Source organism: Chanos chanos, chromosome 6 (assembly GCF_902362185.1).
Source record: "Chanos chanos chromosome 6, fChaCha1.1, whole genome shotgun sequence".
Classification (NCBI taxonomy): domain Eukaryota; kingdom Metazoa; phylum Chordata; class Actinopteri; order Gonorynchiformes; family Chanidae; genus Chanos; species Chanos chanos.
In genome coordinates this window covers 12,414,069-12,433,040 of record NC_044500.1, presented here as the reverse complement: position 1 = coordinate 12,433,040, position 18,972 = coordinate 12,414,069, and the positions used below count along the sequence as shown (strand labels likewise).

At 43.2% G+C, this 18,972-nt stretch overlaps 1 protein-coding gene across 2 annotated transcripts in view; it reads right to left on the bottom strand.

Moving 5' to 3' along the window:
- Positions 1-18,972, bottom strand: part of rsrc1 (arginine/serine-rich coiled-coil 1) — a 102,687-nt gene that overhangs the window by 10,341 nt on the left and 73,374 nt on the right. For both annotated transcript variants that reach the window (XM_030777636.1, XM_030777637.1), the window contains exon 7: positions 11,871-11,939. In XM_030777636.1, the coding sequence (XP_030633496.1) occupies positions 11,871-11,939 (69 nt within the window). The remainder of the gene's footprint in view (positions 1-11,870; positions 11,940-18,972) is intronic.

Genomic DNA, 18,972 nt, shown 5'->3' with positions numbered 1-18,972 from the left:
CAGTCTGACCCCATGAACCCAAAGCCACCACGACATAACCAAATAAGGCAAAGCAAAAGAGAATTCTAGAACTTTAATCCAGATTTCTGAAGGGCAGTTAGAACAATAAAATTTCAGCTTGTATCGACCAAAAAAAAGCACTTAGAAAGAGTTGCAAAACATCTCTTTGATGGCGTGAACTGTACTCTATAGGTTCAGGAGGGTTATGGTTTTAATGAGAAATACGTATATGCATATATTCCCATTATCCTCCTGTCGCTGTAACACTCACATCCCTCTTCACTGAACACGGCACAACTGGCCACGGTTTACAAACGCCCAAACAAAAAAACAATCCATTCTCTGTCATAGAACAATCATATAATACACAGTATGTTCAGCTAGCCTTGAGTATACAGCATTTCTGAAACGTTCGCTGGTTTATTCGATTCCACGGAACACGTGGACGGTTTATACGTCGTAGCACACACGGTCCTCTCAGTGTTTTATAGTGTGTCCGGTCTTCAATCGTAAATGTGAGAGTTCCATAAAAAGAAACTATAGTCACTGAAGTTGATGGACAATGCTTGTTTTATGGAGAGGACACATCAACGGCCTCTTTGATTTGGATGGTGCTGTTGCAAAGTCCATAATGACTGTGTTTACAGAGATAAAACTGCTCCAGAACATCACTTCACGTCCGGCGTTATCCGTCCGAGTCGCGTCGAAATTTGCCAACGACACACTCGGTTGGTTTCCTACAAATTCACTGAGAGGAAAATCAGATTTAAAAACAGAACCTCCAGAATTAGCGCTACACAGCAGATGGATGTCCTGCAGCGAATCTGAGTCACTTTGCCTGGATTAAAAAAATCACTTGTGTATTTGAGAATTATCACACTGGGAAGTCATGAGGAGTTTGATGACCGGAAGTGCAGAAAACAGTTTGAGGGAGATCTAATGCTTATGGAGAGGAGTCTGTGATTAGCACTGATCATTAGCCATTGCTGAGCGCACTTAAAATCGACGTAATCCTGACTGTGACGAGAAAATCTGGCCATTGGAGTCATATCACGCACTGAATTCAACGGACCTCAGGTAAAGGTGAAGAGATATGGCTTCTGCATATGGTTTATATGTGCTTGCTTCTCTTTGTTTGACTGTGAGTGTGTGTGTGTGTGTGTGATGTGTGGTAATAAAAGCCAGCTGTGTGTGTGTACTGTGAGCATACACAGATGGCTTTATGTATCTGCAATGCATCATAGCACTGCAGTTAAGACGTTTGAGGCTTTCATGGTCTGAGGGGTGATGTCTGCTCGACCAGGCCCTGTGTGTGTGTGTGTGTGTGTGTGTGTGTGTGTGTGTGTGTGTGTGTGTGTGTGTGTGTGTGTGTGAGAGAGAGAGAGAGAGAGAGAGAGAGAGAGAGAAAATCTCACTATTATCCCATCATGGGCGCACAGTTTGGTCCAGTGAGTACAGTCTGTACTGATATGTAAAAGCCAATGCCATGAATACTGTTCAAATACATGAACACCAACAACTTATGATTAAATGAACTAGATGACCCAAAGTTTAAATACTAATAAGTAGTCTAGATATTAACGTTAAATTTGTTATTAAAAACATTAAAGGCAAGCAATGCCAAAGGCAATGCTCAGCACCAGGTCATGGATGCATATACTCACACGTGCACAGACTCACGCGTGCGCGCGCGCGCACACACACACACACACACACACACACACACACACACACACACACACAGAGGCATAAATAAATCTTTAAGTGGTGCTGATGTAATGCTGAGGTGAAAGACTTAAATGAGCGGTGCATGTGTTCTCTATTAGACCACTCATGTGCTCTCTGGTGTTGGTAAAGATAGTCAGTCTCCTTTTGTCATGATCCTACTCAACCCTTATCAGATATATTCAGATCTTTCACAAAGGAGCACAATCACGGCATATGCCTTTCACCCATTAAAAGTGCATATGTATAAGTGTGAGACAGAAGGAGAGAGCGAGAGAGAGAGAGAGAGAGAGAGAGAGAGCGAGCAAGAGAGAACAAGCCAGAGAAAAAAACTGCAGAGCTTTCCATTTTCTGCTCTCTGTCTGGTCAGCGGCTCTCTTATAAATAACTCTATAATTAGAGAAACACCCACCAACTAATTACTTAATTGGAGCAAGCCTTTAAAAATAAAAATGATGCAATTGGAATCCTGGAAAACAGGGAGATTTACAAACCTCACACACACAAACACACACACACACACACATATACACACACACACACACGCCATTTAACCAACAGCGAGATGCTACCAGTATCGACGTATAGCTTTGTACCTCTGTCATTCTACCTCTTCCTTCACTTTTCAATGAAGTCTTTACTTAGTTTATTAATAACACAAAAGCATTGTCCAAACATGACTAGGTCTTGGCTCTCACATAGGAAATTGGTGTCATTTAGAGAAGAGTCAAAGCCAAGGATGTCGGACTGAGACGGTTTGAGGAGGGTTAGCACTGGGGCGGGGTTCTTTGGCTAATTAACAGTGGTGCCCCGGTGACCTCTGTCTTGGGGTAATAAACTTAGGGCGCTTTAAAACATTAGTGGTCTGGTTTTCTCGGCACTCTGCCTTATTGAGGGGTACCAGCAGCACCGTTAAACACACTCAGACCTCACTGCTATTGAACCGTGCCTGCCTGACGCTCCCTGACCATTTAAAACCTGGGACGTCTGTCTGTCCGTCTCACAGCCTTTCAAACATCACAGCAGGCTTAAGGACATTTAGTACCATAGACATATAGTAATTTAAGGACATTTAGTACCAGAGACATTTAGTAATTTAAGGACATTTAGTGCCATAGACATATAGTAATTTAAGGACATTTAGTACCAGAGACATATAGTAATTTAAGGACATTTAGTACCACAGACATAGTAATTTAAGGACATTTAGTACCAGAGACATTTAGTAATTTAAGGACATTTAGTACCATAGACATATAGTCATTTACGGACATTTAGTACCAGAGACATTTAGTAATTTAAGGACATTTAGTACCATAGACATATAGTAATTTAAGGACATTTAGTACCAGAGACATATAGTAATTTAAGGACATTTAGTACCATAGACATATAGTAATTTAAGGACATTTAGTAATGTCCATAGAGTAATGGAGATTTATATAAAGTCAATATAAGAACAGTTCTCAGTTCTGCAAATACAAATAGTTATAATGCATTTGTGACTTTAGAATATATATTATGACCAATGTATTTGCTGAGTGAAACTCTGCACGTAGTTACTGTAAGTATTCATGGTCTGATTGGCCGTAATGTGACCCTTCACCTAAGTGTGTCCCTGCGTGACACCCAATAACAGTGGCATGGATCTGCTCTGTCGCCATCTCACCCCATGTGTGTGTGGGGGTTTAAGACCACCGGTCCTGCTATGATGAGGTGAGAATGAATCCACCACCCACACGCTGCACTTAACACTCTGTCCAGAGGAACTATGCCCCCCCCCCCCCCCCCGCTCCCCCAAAGGACACATATGCACACACACACAAAACACACACATTCCCATAAACATACTTTGAATATAATACCCTGTTGAATAGAGAAGCTGTATTTCAAATCCTCAGATGCAAAACAGTAAGTCGCGTATTCTCAAGTTAAACCACACAAACACAAACACACGTACACACACACACACACACACACACACACACACACACACACACACACTTATGTACATTAATAGCGACAATGTAATGGCCGTCTCTTAAACTGTTCCTTCATTAACTTGGCCTGATGATAAAAATTTTAGAGGGCCACATGGCTGCCACCCACACTGATTTTGGTGGGGGTATAAGGGAAAGAGAAAGTGGGGGGGTGGGGGGTTGTGTGTGGCAGGGAGCAACGGCTGTTCTTGACCCTGTCCAGAAAGACACACTCTCTTTAAAGATACGTCCTGAACTTACACGCACTCGCATGCACCCTTCACTGCACTTATGTGAGCACAGGAAACCTCACTGTGGAAGAGAGTAATATTATGGGTTGCGTGTATGTATATGGCTCAAATGCAGTGTACACAGGACACATTTCTTTTGAAACATAATGCGTGTTTTGATCATGTTTGGCCAATTTTTAGTTTAAGCACGCTTCACCCACAGAATAGATATTATATACAGTTAAAAAAAAAAAAAAAAAAAAAATTTTCCTTATCCTTTTTAGGTTTAGGGAGTTTAGGGAATATGGAGTGTTCCAAAGCTTTATTTAACCTGAGAGAAACCTGCAGTTATCACAAAACTAGGAAATGGGAAACAGAGAAAGTAAACACTATATACCACAAAGCCGCTCAGTCACTGAAGAAATGACCAATAAACTGAGGTGAATGAGCGCCGTCAAGCCACCCAGTTAACCAGAGCCTGCAACCGCTTGGCGACCTTTTGACCGTGCTTCTTCCATCAAGGTATATTCCAAACTCCCGCGCACACTCTGAAGACTGTCCGTTCAGATACTAGCCACATGCTTTTGTCTTTTTTCACAGACGCATGGACGTGTGACAGGAAGGACAACACATTATCCAGTGACAGCAGAGGCTGACTGTGGTTATTAGATTTTAAAACACTACTCCCTTTTTTTTTACTCCCCCCCCCCCCAGTTAAATCGTTTGGGAGGAGGTGGCGATGCAGGGGGTTGGGGAGGGAGGGGGTGTTACTTAATCATCCAACCATGGCTTTTCAAAAAAAAAAAAAACCCAAAAAAACCAAGTTAGAGTTTTGTGGTGATGAAAAATCAATAAAGCAGTAATTGCTTGGCTTATCACTGTGCTGGGAACAAATTGGGAGGAGAAGGCTGGTGTGTGTGTGTGTGTGTGTGTGTGTGTTTGTGTGTGTGTGTGTGTGTGTGTGTGTATGCGTGGATTTGGCTGCACCGCGTTAAGTTTTTTTTGGGGGTTGGACTGAGCCAGGCGCGAGAGAAAAGGTCTCTATGTGATAATTAAATCTTCTCACACTGATTTTCTGCCAAATTTATTTCCCCAGGGTCCATAACTCTGATACTCTGGGTATAAGCCAGGCATAACTAATCATTTCAGCGTTGGAGAACGGTGGACATGGGAAGAAGAGAAGAGAAAAGAAAGGACTAAGGGAGACAACTCATTAGAGCTTACCAACAGACAACAATGAAGGTGATTTCAATTGTAGAAACGGCAGTATGGATAAATAAAAGATGTAATATATCAGGGCACAGAAATGTTTTAATGAAGAGAGTGCTTTGCTGGAAATCTGGAAGAATCATGGGGATGCGACGCTTGGTTAATTTAATCTTCTGGACCATACCCTCCAGAAACTGTCCAATTTTTTTCAGCTGTTGGACAAACGCATAACGTCGTCAACTCTTGTTAAAATTATGAGGTACCAAAATATCATAAATCTTGGTTCATGAGCAGCGCAAACCACACGGCTGGGGTTTCTACGTGAATCTTGTGGAAAATGATCGAAGACCAGGGAAAATGAGAACTTCATAAGGACAATTTTCGTTCTTTTTTTTCTCTAGAGTGAAATGATGAGAATTCAATGGTACTCAAAAAGTCAAACTTGGGATGAAATATTCCACTGACATGTGACAGGCATTTGATAGGTGACGAAAGTCACAAAAGTTAATGAAAATAAATATTGGCATAATTACAAACTAAAGGGAGAGTTCAAATTGATTTAAAAAAAAAAAAATTATTCAGCGTAACAGCTGACGATAAATATAGATTTGTTTGTCATTAAATATAAATTTGACATTAGAAAAACAGATTATTAATTATTGCATGCAATTCAATTTGTGACTGCTCTGCACTTGGTGCCATTTTTATTTTAAAGCCTTTCGATCGAAGGAAACGAAGATTTTGCACTTGCATGGAAAACTTTTGTGCTCCCTTGTATTAGTACTGTAATGGCCCTGGTTACTTAGCCTTAACACGTCTGTCTGTGGTCCTCAAACTGAACACTTTAAGCTCAGTGAACTTAAACCTCTACTACATTAGCGCTATAGTGTGTAAAACGTTCTGTGAACCTATTACTTGTTATTCCTGTATGGAGTTCACTGAGGAGCGAATGAGAGCACGGAGCAGTAACCCAGGAGATCTTCAAATGGACTTAAATCATCAGTGAAGTCGTTTACATCATGTACTCGACACTTACATCATGCCACACCATACACAACTGACCCAACAACAGCCGCAAAGAAGTCTCACGTCGAATTCACAATTCACAAGAAATTCTAGACGCAGGAAGCTAGCTAAAAGTGCCATTTCCATTCAGTGTGTTCAAGAGGGCAATTCACTACTGTTTGGCGATCAGATATAATGGACAGTGGTCTCACCCAGTGGTGGTGACTGGATAGATTTGGTGGTGAATGGGATGACAAACATTTTCATATGAAACGAAAACAATCTCACGGCAATATAAAATTTTAACTGACATTACAATTCATAGTCGTATCACTTTGTGACGTTACACGCTCTAAAAGAGCATGCTGTTGGAATAACACATTTAGAAAAATGCTGCGAACCCCACAAAAACCGATTTGAGTTCAGTACAAAAAAGAACTTTTAATGTATTCAAATCAATGTGTATCCAATAGGAAAGCCTGCTGACATAACTGTGTATCTTGTCTTAATGACAAATGAAAACAGAGACTGGGGGGGGGGGGGGGGGGTTGATGTTTACCAGGTAGCGAATATCTGCACATGTCCTTCAAGCGACGGTGGTAGCCACGGTAATTAAAACCTTTAAAGTGGCGGGAGCTCCACACTCGGCCGGGTTTAGTTTCAGGGTCAGCCGCCTGTAGATTCTAATTTGCAGTCCATTTGTATTCATGATGGCCTGGCAGTAAATATTTAACAGCAGCAGTCCAGCAGGAGTTTGTATTGTTAAGCTTGGAGGTCAAATAATTTGATTTCCACACAGATTACGCCGAGTGTCAATGTCCACTCCCTTCAACTAGTTTTCTCCTCATTTCCTGTAGCTTCTTCTGTCGCCTACACAGAATATCAACTGCCTGGTCTGCTTGTAAACAATAACAATAATAATGATGTAACATACTGCTACTACTCCTAATAATAATAACACATATGTATAGAATGATAATAAATACATGCATGAATCATTTTTTTGTTAAGCTTTTAGTATACAAAAACATTTGAAGCATTTTCCAAAGTTAAATAAAACCATATTTCTCTGAAACACAGCGTTAATTTACAAAACTCAGATGAGGGGAACAGACTGGCAAAGCTAACGGTGAAATCTTTAGTTAACGTTGTAATGAGAAATTCAACCAAAGCTACTGTTCTTGTTTGTTCAGGCTATTTATTATCCAAGTGACAAAACAGAGCTCCATATTTACAACAATCCTTGCCCTTCTCTCTGTAATTTCTTGTCCCGTCTTTCTTTTCTGTATCTTCTCTCCAGGCCAGGAGAAGCAGCCCTGGACTCTTACTCGCTATGATGGGGTTTCTGATTGACAACGGAGCTTGTTAAAATGAGATGAGATGTTAACAGATACAGGGGGGTGGCAGAGGGATGTGTGTGTGTGTGTGTGTGTGTGTGTGTGTGTGTGTGTGTGTATGTCCCTGCATGTGTATTGGGGGTGGTAAAATCCAACCTGAATATTTAATGGTCGGATAATTCCGGAACACAGACACACACAGACAGGTACACACCGCACCCCTGACCTGTCCAACACACAGCGTAATTAAGAAACAGTTTTCCCCTTTTTCATGGCAAAAGAGCAGGCCACAGTGTACCTTGCTCTAATGATATGGGTTAAAAGCTATTATACGCCTCATTAAAATATATGATCTCCCTGTCTGGCCGGCAGTGACGGAGACAGAGTGTCGGATTTATTCCAATCTTATCATATTCATCAAGGAGCCACAAGTATCTGTGCTAACATGTACACAACAAACACACACACCCTAACGCACGCACACACACACACACACCCTAGCAGACAATGACAGTAGGCTAAGTACACAGATGCACATGTTAGGGAGTGCTTGGACTTTGAGTGCTTTGAAGTGGCGTGTGAGTGCAGAGAAGGGAGGAAGGGGAGAAGGGGGAGAGACCGTGAAGCATTTGACACTGATTTCCATATTGACTGTAAAAGGAAGACCTGGCCTTCACTTCGCATGAACCGCACCGGAGAAAATATGGGAAATTAATGGTCTTAATGAGGCTGAGTTTTGATCTGTTCGCAATAAAAAAAAAAAGGAAAAAAAAAAAAAAGAGGGGATTTATGAATACCTGATTTATCTGAAGCTCGGCAAAATAATTGCCTGAGAGAAAGACAGAGGCATGGACACAGTGTATGGAACATATTTGCTCATACTTACACACACTTACACACACACACACACACACACACACACACACACACACACACACACACACACACACACACACACACACACACACTTTCATTACTAGCACTTCGAAATATACAAATTCTCGAGTAACTCTCTAAATTAAACGAGAAAATGCAAAGTATCTGAGCCGCTAGAAAACTTTCACACGTTTGCACACATAAACTACAAAAACGCTGCACTTTAACTCCGTTGCAACTGTTACCAAATCTGTCTCTGATAATGTACTGACAAGCCGTGGAGAGATAGAGGAAAAAAAAAAGACATCTGCGATGTTTCTCTCTTTATCCGTTTGATTTTCAAACACTATTTGGCCTTTAACAGTGAGGCTAACGTTCCTTTCAAGTTCCAATCTGAAGTGCGTGTGTTAAAATGGGGAGCAGGAGGTGAAATATTGATCTCTGCTTGGCAAGTGTCCTTCTCGTAGACCTTTCTGCGGCGAGGAGGTCGGAGCATGTGTTCTAATAATAATAATAATAATGTACAGCTCCCAGCTGCTCTTAGACGAATCAAACGGCGCTTTCGATCAAGCTCCTGACCAACGGGACGGAAATACATTCCTCTCTGGCAGTGGGCGGTGTCCTTCTCTTTTTTTCCTTTCGTTTCGTTCATTTTCCGAGTTCACATGGAACTTTCTTATGGTGTTGAACTCTGGGAGACCCCAAGGGACCGCGTGGGTAGACCTTTGCTGATCTGGGATCAGACAGCGGACAGCTGACAAGTGGTAGGAGACGAGCGGACGAGCTATGTGCCGCTCGTTTCATTTCTCTTGAAGGTCACGTGCCTTTTTTTTTTTGGGTGGGGGGTGGGGGGGTATGCCTGTGGGGTGGAGTTGAGGGGGAAGGGGAGGGGAGTACCTTTGAAGAGACCTCAGAGTGAGACTATTTTTGATTTAAAGAATGAGCACAGGGGTGTTTTCTTTTCGGTTTCTTTGGGAGGTGGGGGGTACCAAGCCTAACAGCGCTATGCAGGAGGAATGTGTTACTTCATAAAACGGGAAGAGCTTAAGTGAGAAATGAAAGCATGCCAAGGAGAGAGGGGAGGAGAGTCAATTGATTCCAAGAGGCGGGATTACAGCATGAACTCAGCTTAAGAAACCTGCCTAACTGGGACCTGAGTACTGTAGCCTGAAGCCACAAAGTTATTTAACAGAGTAGCATTGCCTTTACTGTCATCCTCAGCACAGAGAGAGAGAGAGAGAGAGAGAGAGAGATCAGTGTTGGGAATAAGAGTGAGAGAAACAGTTGTAAGAGGAGGACAAAAACATGGGATGAAAAAGAGGAGTAAAATAGTGAAAAGGACAGAGAAAAGGGGGAGGCGTCTGAATTATTCCGAGACAGAATTTCGCAAGACCAAAGTAGGTTTGCAGGGCTAATTAATTTCTGACGCTTCTGCTTTCATTTGGCCGAAAGGTCACCCAACAAAAAGGTCAGACATTTTTCAGCTGTGCCAAAATGCTCCATTACAACTAGAAGGAGAAAACCAGTCACAGGCTGTGTCCGAAATGGCATACTACATACTATTCATATACTGATCTTGACGGAAAGGTAGTAAGTAGTATGCAGTACATGAAAAATAAAAATTTTGTAGTACACGACAGTTACCCGGGTGATGTACTACTCTGGCGAAAATTTGCAGTATACAACCGGAGCTCACATTGTCGAGTACTGCATCCCCTGAAGCCATGCGGTGATTTCCAACTGTCAAAAAATAAAAAAAAAAAACCAAAAAAAAAACCAATACAGCGGGTAGTGACAGAAGCGGCTTCAACTCCAGCTACAGTTCCGAATATAAATATATCAGCGGCATATTTTGGTGTAATAAGTCTTCATACGCTTTCTTATAGGGCTACTTTTGATAGATATTTGTTGTCGTCGTGTGTTGTTCGTTTTTAACAGAACAAATAGCCCAACCAATAGCAAACGTGTAGTACACTACAGGAAAGTTCTCATAATCGCATCCCATACTGTATACAGGGGTGGGGAGTAGTGTGCAGTACACAGTGTATACTGGGCCAGTATGCAGTACACTAGTATGTCCATTTCAGCCACGCTCTTTTTACACCTGACATCATCACACAACAGACACACAGACATACATAAACAGCGAAAATGAGAAAACTACTGCATGAGGTTAAAGCAAATGAGAGAACATGAGTAAAGTCAGACACGGGGGATTCAACGACAAATTCTGCTTCTAAGCACTGTACCATTAGTGTTAGGTCAGCTCCTTAAACCTCAAGTTTAACCACAGCCACTGAATGCAAACCCCACACCAAACCCTTTAAATCAGCGGGACTTAGTAATGACAAGTGTAAAACGTGTAAGAGCACAGGGTTAAGTTAATGAAAGGCATGCCGTCAGGAAGCACTGCGACTAATCTTCCTTCGACGCACTGGCCTGACCCGAGGGGCTGGGGACGAGGAAGAATTTCGGTTGATTTCACACCCGAAACCCAAGGCCTTGGATGAGGATTGTGGGAAGGCACACAGCGAGAGAGCTTAGCGGGCCATTTCCGATTTTCAATCTCTTATTCAGTTCTGTGCAACACCAGGACTGCCTTAATGTCTTTATAGCATCTGAAGGCTTTTATTACACCTACGTTTTTTTTTTTCTCCTCGCCATGTGGCAAAATTGATCCTGACTTCATTTGAATATGCGTGTAAGAGATGCAGCGTGTGTGTGTGCGCGTGATGCGGGAAAGGGTGGGGGAAGATGACACGTGAAATTTACTGTTTGCACAACCAAGCACTTTTCTCTCCCCCTTATTACAATCACTATCTAGTATATGTTTATACGTACATTTCACATGTCAGAGAGAGATCTGATATTCTCTTGCTACTGAAACCCAATGAGATGTATGTCATCATCTTTCACTGAGAGCTCATACTGCTCAATTCGTTTTCTTTAAAGACACAATGTCCTTTTCAAACTTGGCATTTTCGACCCCATAATGGCCAACACAGCTGATTTCAAGTGGTAAATTCTAAAAGCATTTCCAAACATTTATACTCCATTTTAATTTTCATTTCTTTTGTCAAGATTATAATCGCATACTTACAGAGCATTAATGAATCTAATGTAATCAACGTACTGGTGATTAGTATCTGTCACAGTATTAGAAAGACACATCCCACTGCCTGTTTTCATAATTCTGTTATTTAGTTAGGCTTCAACTTTTTAGCAGATTTTTCAAACACTTTTCCAAAAAGGACTTTGTACAAGGCCAAATTACACTAATAAAATCCAAATGTTACAGACATACTGCATGGAGAACAAATATGTGGAAACATTTTGTACGTCATCACAGAGCGTACAAAACCTTTCACATTTGAGATAAATCTTTGCTGCAGTTCTTACTTTTTTTTTTTTTAACAAAGCTAATCAATTACGAATCAATTTGTCATTTCTGAGGGAAATGACTTCAATCTTTCGTAATCCAAACATCCCAGCGGAAAAGAAGAACTCACCTTCCTCCTTCATCTTCCTGGCCTCTTCCTCTTTCTTCTCTTTCGCTCTCAGTACTTCATCTGTTTTAGCTGGAGGGGAGAGAGACAATGATTTCTATGATCAGTGAGGACAGGTCTCTTAAGCACTCGAGCATTCTTGAGCTTCATTAAAGTGTTTATCACAGGACTATGTGGTGCGTTTTTCCAAGATTCTGCACTTGTGCGATCAGGATGCACTTGTGGAGCGCGTGAGACACACACTTCTGTCTTTCTCTATCGTTCCAGCTTTCTACACGGCTATACGGGACAGACTGGAGTTACAACAATCCTTCCCCTGTTACATTTTCACACAGACATGATAGTCTAAATCACTACTTACTCCGCGTACCCATCGAAAAACATTCATTGCTTTCCTAATTAAACGCTTAAGAGAAATTCTGACGCCAAAGGAATCATTTGTGTACGAGTCTTTTGGCAATTCACTTACAATGTTGACACCGCCCCCCCCCACACCCTCCCCCCTTCTCCTGCGTTCTCCCTCTAATAATGAAGATGTAAAAGGAGATTAAGAATTATGGTAGGGAATGTGGCGGGACTATCAATACAGGCTGTAAATTAATTACGTCTCTGTTTTAGCACATCATTTATTCCAAAGCATTCATGTCTCCCAGGAGCCATTTGGCTTTATTGCTATTTCGCTCGCTGATGAGCGGAGCTCTACGAAAATTGAGTCCCTTATAACATTACCTACAATGAGTTTTAACTTTTTAAACAGAGGGTGAGAGAGAAGGAGAGAGAAAACAATCGCGTGAGAAAGCCATCGCGGAGCGCGCACGATTAAACGGTTGTAAATGTGAGCTTGCGCGTTCGAGTATTTACTCCGGGAAGCGCTGAGCGTTTGAGAAAGACGGAAAGTACCTACGACCATGAGCGGGAACATTCTGAGATATCTGTGTTTTGTTTTTTGTCTTTTTTTTTTTTTTTTTTTAAATATGTTTTTTGAGTGTCAAGTGTGGGGGCGTGTGTAGAAGCATGCCGATTAGGTCGTGGGGTCGTGACCTCATCCTGACACGCAGGCAGATTTCTTTGTCCAGTAATTGGCTCACACGAAGTGTCGGTCATGTGCAAAGCACAACTGGTTAATGCTCTCTGTTGTTCTCTTTAGCATGCAAACAAACATGCTTTCAGACACACAAAGACACACACAAATACACACACACACACATATATAAATAAACACAAAACGTAATCTTAGGGCACTCTGTAGTTTCTCTTTTGTAACAAACATTCTCTCTTTTTCCCCTCTTTCATTTCTCCTTGTCTCTCTGCATATCTCGTTCTCTGACTCTCCAGCACACAGTGCTTGGGGGCAATCTCGCAAAATCAAACTGTTTATCCTCCTCTCATCTCCACGGGGCCTCGCGGGATGCCTGCCCCCACAAACAAAGCAAGAGGGCCTCAGAACCTAGCCAGTTTCTATTTAATTACATCAATACGGATCATGATTTGAGCATTGTGTAACATCAGATTCTCCTCATACTCTCACTCTCTCGCTCTCGCTCTCTCTCTCTCTAACTCAAACACACACACACACACACACACGCATACACGAGCATACAGACATACTAACATACTTTCACTCGTAAGCAGGCGTACACACACTTGTTATGTGTGTGTGTGTGAGAGAGAGCGAAGGCACAGGAATGTTTGGCGGGAATATTGGGAATTATTAAAGATATATTTCTTGGCCTATTATAAACTGCAGCTGATGAGTTGGAGATTGAGTGAGGGGCTTGTATTAGATTAGGTAATAAAAGACAAACTGTGGCAGACGGCTAAGGACTTTCACTTCATCTGCACTTCATTCCATCTTAGCTGTGAGGATGGATAATGAAGGCTCCATTGAAATCCAATTGTGATTATATGTGTAATTGCAGTCTCAGTCCCCTGGAGTCATGTAGCCATGAAGGGCTATGTTTCATTTAAATGATCCTTGTTGCTGCCTAGAGATACACACACACACACAAACACAAACACACACATACACACACAAGCATACAAACATCAGCAAATATTCAAACAGGGACACACACACACACACACACACACACACACACACAAACAACATCCAAAAAAAAAAACTGTCCCAACATTCCTCTCCTCCCTCTCCTCCCTCTCTCTCTCTCTCTCTCTCTCTTTTCCTCCCCTCTCGGGCCGATTAGACGCGGCTCGTTAGAATAAAATGTAATAATGCAGACATCAGGTGGAATTGGGCAGGCTCCATTATCAGCGGCGTGATTGATGGCGTGTGCGCGGAGCGGAGCGCGCGGGGGCCCTGACGCAAGCCGCAATTTAGATTCAATAAAAGCGTCCCGGCCCCGATCTGATTTATCTGGTACAGTAGGGCTCCGCTACTTCACAGGGCGCTGCCTGGCTCCTTTTTACGCCCAGCTCCTATGACTCTTTAGAAAGAAACAATTCATTGGAATAACGCGGCAGGCGAGAGAAGGTCGTCGGCCCTTGAGATGACATTAGGCAGACATGTGAGATAGGTTATTAAATTCGAGTGCGCGGCGGCGAACACGGCCCTAAAGTGCGTAAGCGATGCCATGCAAACGAGGGCAGTTGGAAAAGGTGGGGGGAGTGGTGGTGGGGGGGGGGGGGGGGGGGGGGGGGTTCGGGGCGAGCGAACGAACGAGCGAACGAACGAGACGTAAAATCGGGAAATCTGATTTTGTCAAACTGGCTCCGCTATCGTGTGGTTTGTAAGTGGTAATTAAGCAGGAGGATAAGGAGTTTTAAAACTTTACGGAGAGAGAGAGAGAGAGAGAGAGAGAAAGGAGAGCCAGCGTGGATTAGCGGAGCGTTTTACACACCGTCTCTTTTCTAATCTGTTGTTCTATATACACGGCGGCATGTTGTATCTGTGGATACAGTAAACGTATACGAAAACTACACGAGCTTGTACAACACAAAGACCTGCTCTCTCTTTCAAACAATCTCTCTTTCTTTCTTTCTCTCTCTCTCTCCCGTATGGTCAGCTCTGACAGAGGCTGGGGATAGAGGTAAGGGAGGGAAGGAGGTGGGTTAGGAGGATTGGGGGGGGGGGCTAGGGGAACTTCTCCTTGAGAGATAGTATTGATTTGGGAAGGCCCTTACTATCATAGCTGCGGGGCTTTCCATCTGCCCGAACGCTGTCTAAAACATAAACCAATAATCTGCTGTCCGGCAATAAACCCACAAATAAACCAGTGAACACTCAATTCTGTAAACGCTGTTGAGAAACTCGTGTATTCGTCCGCATGCTGGTGAAACATGCGTGTTTCTGATAGAGACATAACTGAAGTGAGAGCGAGGGGGGTTTAGGGTCAACGCTCCCCCCCCTCCCCCCCCTTAATTTAAATGTTTTGAACAACCCCATCCCACCACTACCTCCAGATTTTGCCCCCTTATACCTGCCTCCGCCGCCTCCACCCCACCCCTCCTTAGAGCCCTCCTCCCCAGCCCCCAGGCTTCTCAATCACACCAGACAGCAGCCATCACGGTCCTCTGTGATTAATTAGTCGGGTCTGAATATCAAACAAACACGTTTGGTATAGCGCACGGGTGCGTAAGGGTATGTCCCTCGTCCAGGCTGACTCCCTGCAGCTGCGCCAACATCAACACACCTCTGACTCCTCCACCATACATCCACCCTTAACCCCCATCCATTCTGTCTCCCTCACCACTTTGTTGCTGTTGAACTGTGTGTAGGTGAGGATGACACTGGTGGTGATGATGATGATGATGAAGATGAAATATGAAGGAAGTGAGAACTACATGCCAGTGTCCACTCTGATATGGGCCTCGCGGCTTTGGTGTGCGTCAAATCTTGTCGGTCATGTCATGCAAATTGAAGGTGGATTATTATGAACGGGCTCATTTGGGCTGTGGGTCGCCTTAGCTTCAGTTTTACAATTGAGACAAGTGTTTTTTTTTACATATTAACTTATCATGGATATTGGAGGCCTGAGGTTACGCAGAGGGAGAGAGAGAAAGATGGAAAGGTAAAATGTGCAGCCTTTTGTTTGCTTGTTTGTGTGTGTGTGTGTGTGTGTGTGTGTGGGAGGTGGTGTGATTACAGACACAGGCAGGAACACCTTAAGGGATGGAGAGAGAATTTTACAGGCCATCCTGCATTCCCTCTGAAGTCAGAAGAGCCCTGATTAAAAGTATACAACCGCAGGAAAGTGAGAGAGATGGAGGGCAGGATGGAGGGATGTGAGTGAAGGAGAGGGAGGAGGAATGCGCAGGGACCTGTCGGCCGGCGAGAAAGGAGTCGGTATGGATCTATGCAGAGGTAGAGAAGCCTCAAGGAGAGAGAGAGACAGAGACAGAGAGAAGGCTGAAGGCCTCTGATAAACATGAAAGTGATGCTAAACTCAAGCCCAGAGCAACGTCTAATGCCAACAACTTCGATACACAGCGAGTACACACACACACACACACACGCACACACACACACACACACACTAGGAACATGTTGCATGCAACAAACTGCCTTACAACCCAGTCCTTCTCAGACAAACAGTACATACATGCGTACAGTCAGACACACAAACATGCGTTTTCATTTAGGGCCTCATACAGTATGAAGAGGAAACACTGTCTAATGATAGAAAGGTAAAAACAAAAAGAATGAAGTGAGGAAGTCAGGCCTGGGGAGAGAGCTCATTTACCCAGTGTGCTCTAGTTTTTAGTGTGTTGTGCAAACCCCTGAAGGAAAGGCAAACACTAGCTTAGAGACATCCAAGTGTTTCACTAAAGGTCGAGAGTGAAAGAGAGAGAAAAAAAAACACACTGACAAAAAAACATTTTTTCCTCCTCAAAACACTCGCTTGACTCCTACGGTTTCTGTTCATTAATACACATAGACACAAACACACACACACACACACACACACACACACACACGCAAACTTAGACATTACTCACACGCTCACATTTACGCAGAATCATATACACACACACAAACTCTTGCAAACACACCCAAACAAACACAGACGCACACACGCACAAATGGAGAAGAAGTTGTCTGAGTGCCTGTATTTATCTGTCAGTTTAAATGACGGCTGGTGTATGGGTGTATATACGCACGTGCGCGCGTGCCTGCGTGTGTGTGTGTGTGTCTATGTGCGTGTATGCAGGCAGTAGAGAAGGGCTCTTTTTGCATCTACACGCCAATCAAAACGAGTGTGAATGTCAGGGCTGGAGGAAACGTGATAAATCAGCGGCACGCCAGACGACAAACATAATATTAGGAGCGGTGTGGGGGCGATTGGAAAAATGTCCCTTTGAATCAGGAATTCACTTAAGTCAGACACACCCTCGCACTCTGAACTGCAGCTACGGCCCCGCCGACGCGCGTGTGCCGACGCGCGTCTCTAAACGCGCGGCCACAAACGAGAGAGGGAGACGGGAGAGAAACCACAGAATAAAAGAAAGATAAAATAACCCATTACATCCAATTTAATGACTGTTCCCCTCTTTTAGCAGACTGGAACAACTCGGGGGGTTGCGGGTTAAAGAAACGGTCTTAAGGAACGCAATGCCGCGATTGGCCACTGGATGGCAGACCGTGCCATCTGCCTCCTCGGCGGCGTGAAGGATCCAAGGCTCCAAGTAGAGTTTAAGTGTGTGGCACTAAGAGTGTTGAGCCTGCGAGACCCCATTAAAACCAGTTCATGTACACCTTGTACGGCATAATTTGCCTCAGGGAAATCAGATTTGAGCATGAATTTAATTTGGACAAACGACGCAAATTAACAGCAGCAAAAATCTTGGGTCGTGCGTGAATCAGAAAAAAAATTGGCCGTTCAGCTTAAAACTCGAGGTGATTTAATACACGTTTCTTCTTATTCGGTTATCACAAAAAAAAAAAAAAAAATCCCTTATCTGAGGTTTGTGAAGGATGGTGCAAAGCTGATTGCACTTGACTGGAAAAAAAAAAGGAAGAGGTTTACACCCTTTCTTTAAATGAAAGTCTACCAAACGTTGTCACAGTTGAGTAGAACTTCAATGATGTGCATAAAATATTAACAGACTAAACAATTAGAAAGAGATATCAAACCAATTCAATAAATGATTCATGAATAATCGTCTCACTGGACTTCTATTTTGGATTCGTCAGTGTGCTCTCAGAAAACATTTCACATACAAGATCAATGGTTGAGTGCACAAATGTTTTCTGCTCTTCTACTGATTAAGTCAAAACATCATCTGACCCAGCGTGACCTTCAGAAGACCTTAATCACACACCAGACATGAAAAATAGGTAAATATTTAATGTTTGACGATGACGGGTTTGCAGCAAATAATCAGCGTTAATTGAATTAATTTGAAGGGGGATGAGTATGTCTCAAATCATGTGCTTTAGACAGGGTGTGAATTCTAATTGAGGGAAAAAAAAAAAGTACACACGCGTCATTGCTCGTTATACTCATACGACACACATCTGATGAAAGATTCAGACTTCGGCTCTGCTCGTCTGCTCCTTATTTTGGTACGAGAACCGAGAGCTTCTTCTTCTTCTTCTTCTTCTTTTTTTTTTCTGGGACGAACTTAATGACGATTTCTTTAATTTTCTAAGTGAATTCGCAATCAGGAATTTCCATTTTCATCACGTTCCCGGACCGCACGAGACACTGGCCGTTTGCCTGTTTTATTAATGAAAGTTAGAAGAGCGCAGAATGGGAAAGGCCACGCGTATAGCGTCGACAGACTGGTCTCTTGAGGCGGCTATGTTTTGGAGAAGAAACCGGGAGTCCCTCACCAAAAACACGCAGAGGCTTAAAGCAAAGGTTGTGTCTCAGGCCCCCTCTCACCTTAATGCGAGAAATTGTTGAGAAATAGCGGGTCGGGGGGGGGGGGGTGGGGGGGGTATGCTTCAGCGCAACATGTGGGCGATGAGTTAGAGGGTGCACGTGGAGCGGTCTGTGTGAGCAAGTGTGTGTGTGTGTGTGTGTGTGTGAGCCGTGTGGAGCTGACAGGACCCACACACAGCGTTTGTGCGACGTGGGCGTTTGGATTCGGACATGGGGTCAGGTTAGATTCAGATGTCCTGTTTGAGCCTGCTCTCGAAACT